Source organism: Penaeus monodon, chromosome 18, assembly GCF_015228065.2.
Source record: "Penaeus monodon isolate SGIC_2016 chromosome 18, NSTDA_Pmon_1, whole genome shotgun sequence".
In the NCBI taxonomy this organism is placed as follows: Eukaryota; Metazoa; Arthropoda; class Malacostraca; order Decapoda; family Penaeidae; genus Penaeus; species Penaeus monodon.
In genome coordinates, this window is record NC_051403.1 from 11,086,004 (window position 1) to 11,091,003 (window position 5,000).

General features: G+C 35.8%; 1 protein-coding gene across 1 annotated transcript in view; it reads right to left on the reverse strand.

Moving 5' to 3' along the window:
• The window catches only part of LOC119584609 (integumentary mucin C.1-like), a 6,919-nt gene that overhangs the window by 1,213 nt on the left and 706 nt on the right, over window positions 1-5,000 (reverse strand). The window contains exons 2-9 of the mRNA XM_037933297.1: window positions 4,126-4,308; window positions 3,897-4,031; window positions 3,540-3,807; window positions 2,997-3,052; window positions 2,442-2,502; window positions 888-896; window positions 760-794; window positions 1-53 (exon numbers count right to left, since the gene is read on the reverse strand). The exon at window positions 1-53 is cut by the window's left edge and continues 130 nt beyond it. Coding sequence (XP_037789225.1) covers window positions 1-53; window positions 760-794; window positions 888-896; window positions 2,442-2,502; window positions 2,997-3,052; window positions 3,540-3,807; window positions 3,897-4,031; window positions 4,126-4,298 — 790 coding nt within the window. The 5' untranslated portion in view covers window positions 4,299-4,308. The remainder of the gene's footprint in view (window positions 54-759; window positions 795-887; window positions 897-2,441; window positions 2,503-2,996; window positions 3,053-3,539; window positions 3,808-3,896; window positions 4,032-4,125; window positions 4,309-5,000) is intronic.

A 5,000-nucleotide genomic window follows, 5' to 3' on the forward strand; every position in this document is an offset into this window, starting at 1 on the left:
CCGCCGCCACCACGCCTAACAGCAAAAGTCCGGTTGCTGACATACTGAAGTGCCTTTAGAAAGAGAAAGATAATTTTCAAACGTATGTGTGTATATATATATACATATATATCTGTTTGTGTAGATTCCTATAGTTAGATATCAAGTGTGTATATGTATAATATATATATAAGTGTGTATGTATATACATATATATGTGTGTGTATATACACACATATATATTTGTATATTTACTTATCTTGGTGTGTGTGTATATATATGTATGTGTGTATATATATGTGTAAATAGATATATAGATTGATAAATATTTGTGAGTATATATATATATATATATATATATATATATATATATATATATATATATATAATTTATTTATTTAAACTGTATGTGCATGGAGAGAGAAAAGCAGTAGGAGATAATAAGTATATAATTAACAAATGGACGTCTAATGCCTATTACCTCAACACACACGGACGCATATAAATGTACATGCAGACACACGCGCAGGCGCATATATATATATATATTATATATATATATATATATATATATATATATATATATATATATATGTATATATATATATACATGTTACTTAGTAACTGAAGCTAAGACCTGTTTTGAGTGGGTATATGTACTTGAAATACAGTAAACCGTTTTAATCTTTGCCAATAACGGAATTATTTCTCTCTTTCTTTAAGTTAACATATGAATATGAAGAAAGCAGCTGCCATTTTTAGTGCTAAAGTATAACTTACGTAACTGTGGATCCGTCCTGGGACAAACCAGCATGCTAAATGATGGACAATTTCACCTTATATACCTCTTGAAAACCATCTAGCGGTCGACATGTGCACTACCGTCATGTGGAGGTCTGTTTACTCACTTCGAAGAGCTGATAAGGAAGTTTCATTTAAGCATTAAGGCAATTAAAACCTTTTGAAATATGTTTGGTTTTTAGATGCAAATGGCCTTTACTCTCTCTCTCTCTCTCTCTTCTCTCTCTCTATCTATTGTCTCTCTGATGCATTTATGTGCTACGTAGGATATCATGCTGCAAGCGACTGCTGCAAAGATGTAATAATAATGAACAAATATTTCAATACATAATATATATATATATATATATATATATATATATATATATATATATATATATATATATATATATATATATATATATATATATATATGTGTGTGTATATATGTATGTATATATATATGTATATATATACGTATATAAACACATACGAGTGTATGCGTGTGTGTGTGTGTGTGTTTGTATGTGTATGTGTGTATGTTTGTATGTGTATGTGTGTGCATGTGTTTGTTTACAGATATTGATAAACAGATACATATATACATAACTAAATGAGGTAATATATATACATGCATACATATATGTGTATTAATGTATATATATACATATACATATACATATATACACTCATTGGTCTAGCAGTGTGTGTGTTTATTTATGTATATACGCGTTTCTGTATGTATTTTTAGTAATACCTATCCTTATAACTGTACCCCTAATGCCTATTACCAATCTCTCTCACTCTCTCTCTATGTGTGTGTGTGTGTATGTGTGTGTGCGTGTGTGATTATATATATATATATATATATATATATATATATATATATATATATATATATATATATATATATATGGGTGTGTGTATGTGTGTGTGTGTGTCTAAATGCATGCATATCTGTATATATATACATAAAGATAGAAAAATAAATAGATGGATATAGATAGATATATAGATATATTACCACTAAACAATAGATATGTACGCGATTACTAATAATAGATCTATTTTACTCAATTTTCTAAAGACACATCAGTATGTCTGCAACTGGACTTGTTAGTGACCATAGTGGACGCGCTTCCCTGTGGAACGACCACCATGAACCCCGGCGAGCGAGTGGCTATCCAGTCGCCAAACTTCCCCAGGACTACAACACCGAATACACGTGATCTCAGGCTTAAAATGAGCTATTATCTGGTATCTGTCTTTGCATTTCTGTTTACGTTTCATCGTAAAGCTTGTGTCTCTTCTAATGTATTTTCAGTTATGCTTGTACTCCATATTCATTTAACATTTGCGTCGTTTCATATAAACTGTTATTTCACTCATGTTTACACATATATAACCGTCATAATTATGCAAGTCTTGCTTCCTCTCCCGACTGCGACCGGACACTCATCAGATTACTAGAAATTCTTCTTCCTGTATACGAATGGTAACTATTTACTGGTTAAAACAAAACGCAGTCATGTTATCTCTATCTCTCCATTTGTCTGTCTAACACACTTTCCTCTCCTACTCTGCTGATGAAGCGTGGAAACAAAATGCCTAAAGAAAACACAAGGTCTTGCAATGTTTTGCACGGTTGGCTGGCTCTGAAATTGCTTGTACAAACCTCATACCCTCTTTTGCACTTTCAGACCCCTATGAACCCTCCACGCTGCAAAGGCCTTCATATGGAGGCTGGTGGAGAAACATCACCTTTTGATGCGATTAAAATAATGCAACAGTTACTCAAACTGCCTAAAATTCTCTTAATGAAAAAGAACCTGCCAAAGTTTCATTTGCATGATTGAAGGTGCAGATACTTGGGGACAACTACTGCCTTTGCATTGTCATATGTTACTATCCTTTATTCAGTTTTTTTTTTTTTTTTTTTTTTTTTTGAGGGGGGTATTGGCCTTGTTTACAGTTCCTTCTTCGTCAACCGTATCTTGATAGGAAGACATCCTTGATGTAAGGAAATAGTGTCCCCTTTTTACTTTACATTTTCTACAACCCATGAGATACTTTCATTTTCTTTGAATGTCGAAAGTGCGGATAATCTATCTTAAATAGACCTAATTTGGTTCATCCGCTTAGAATTTCATCTGCTAAACAGGGTACTGAGTAATGCAAGTAATGGAAAAAAATCTTAGTCTTTTAGTTCAAATTCATAAAATTACTAAGAATTATACCTTTTGCGGTAATTTATCATTTGCTGCATTTTTTCACGTAGCAAAGGGTGTCTTACCTTTGGTCATTGTACACAGCGGTAGCTGTGACTATATGAGCACATAATATATTTTCTTTTTGCTTTTCGGTTTTTCATTTGAATTTTTTTTCTTATACTTTCTCGTTTTTTTTTTCTTTCTTTTTTTCTTTCTTTCTTTCTTTCTTCCTTTCTTTCTTTCTTTCTTTTCTGAGCGATTAGGCGTATTTTTCAGCTAATCTTATTTGCACATTAGTCGATAAGTTTGCAAATGACTACATTATTAAAGAGGGAATTCATATAAACAAAGGCCATATATATCATATTTTATTGGAGATGCTTCCATTCCAGTAAATATATATGACAGTAAGTTTGTTAAATATGTTTATCTTGGATTTATGCGAAGTGATCTTGCAAAGTAGTAGTTGCATGCATCGCAGAGGTAAATATTTTTGCTCTTAGTTGTTACTGATCACGATTGCAGTTGTATTAATGGCAATGTAACATTACGTAATGCAATCTAGCAGACTGGAGTGGTCGGTGTTGTAGTTGGTGTGGTGGTAGTTGGCGTAGTTGTGGTGGGGGTTGTGGGTGTAGGTGTTGTAGTGGTAGTTGGGGTAGTAGTAGTGGTAGATGTGGTTGTCGTTGAAGTGGTGGTGGAGGTCGTGGTGGTCTGTTCGCGACACCAGATGTAACAGCGGAAGCCAGGGGCGGTGGTGGCGGCGTTGCTGGCGAAGGTGAGGCGCGTCCACCCGTCGGAGGTGATGGTTCCGTCGGGACTGTCGGTGCCGCATTTTCTGCGCAAGAAAATTAAAGTAAATAAACTGATTCGAGGAAACGAAATAAAGCCACGAATTTCCTTAGGCATTAGGCCCAAATAACTTACTCTTCGCGAGAGCCATGGTAAGTCACCACCAGGCGGTCATTGAGGCAGTCGGTGGACGATTCCAGTTCGAAGGTAGGACAGATGAACTCCAGGTAGGTAGACTCCATGGGGTTGCACGTGATCTCGTACTGGCACCTGTCGGCATATACATGAAATATATAGTAAACTGCGTATACTGACCCATTTAACGAGGCCTGTTTGATACGAGATAGTATGAGCAAGGAATCACCTGTAGTCCGTATCATAGTTTTGGGGGAAGTTGGGCGACTGGATGGCCACTCGCTCGCCGGGGTTCATGGTAGTCGTTCCGCAGGGTAGCGTCTCCAGGCGTGGCTCAGGGAACACGTTGGCCCCGCCCACCGCCGCCACCACTCCCAACAGCAAAAGTCCGGTTGCTGACATACTGAAGTTCCTTTAGAAAGAAAGCTATATTTTACTGTTATTTATGTGTATATATACATGTATACATATGTGTGTGTTAGTCCGTATGCATTCAGTCCTCTGTGACCTTGGGAGCTGAAAACTTGAACATGAGGAATAAAATAGACAGGGTGACACCAGGATAGAGGGTGTGGTAAAGAGTGGGTGGAACAAAGTTTAAGTGTGTATCATCTCTTGAACTCTGCAGTTACAAGGAATATATTTCTGATCTGTGATTGTAGGTGTAAGGGATATTTCTTTATTAGTAATCGTACATATATACGAAACCCGTTCATTTCTAAATTGAAATATATGTGTATGAACGTGTGCGTGTGTGTGAATTCTATACATAAATGTGTTTTATTTTTCATTTATTTTTTTTTATCTATTCACTTATTTGCATCACATAAATAAAGCTTGCTGTGTGTTTATGTAGTCAGTCCCCTGTCACCCTAGGGAGCTAAAACTTGGACCACATGAAGAAAAACAGGCCGGCAACATCGGGGTTGGAGGAATGACAAAGGATGGGTGGAACAAAGTCATTTGTGTTTGAGCAAAGCATGCCTTCTTCCTGAATAAAGCTTTGAACATAAATACGTGTGAAGCTAAAACTTAGGTTGCTGGGGCTTTACTTTGGCCTGGGGCTAAAGTTTGATATGAAGAATAATACAACAAGATAACATC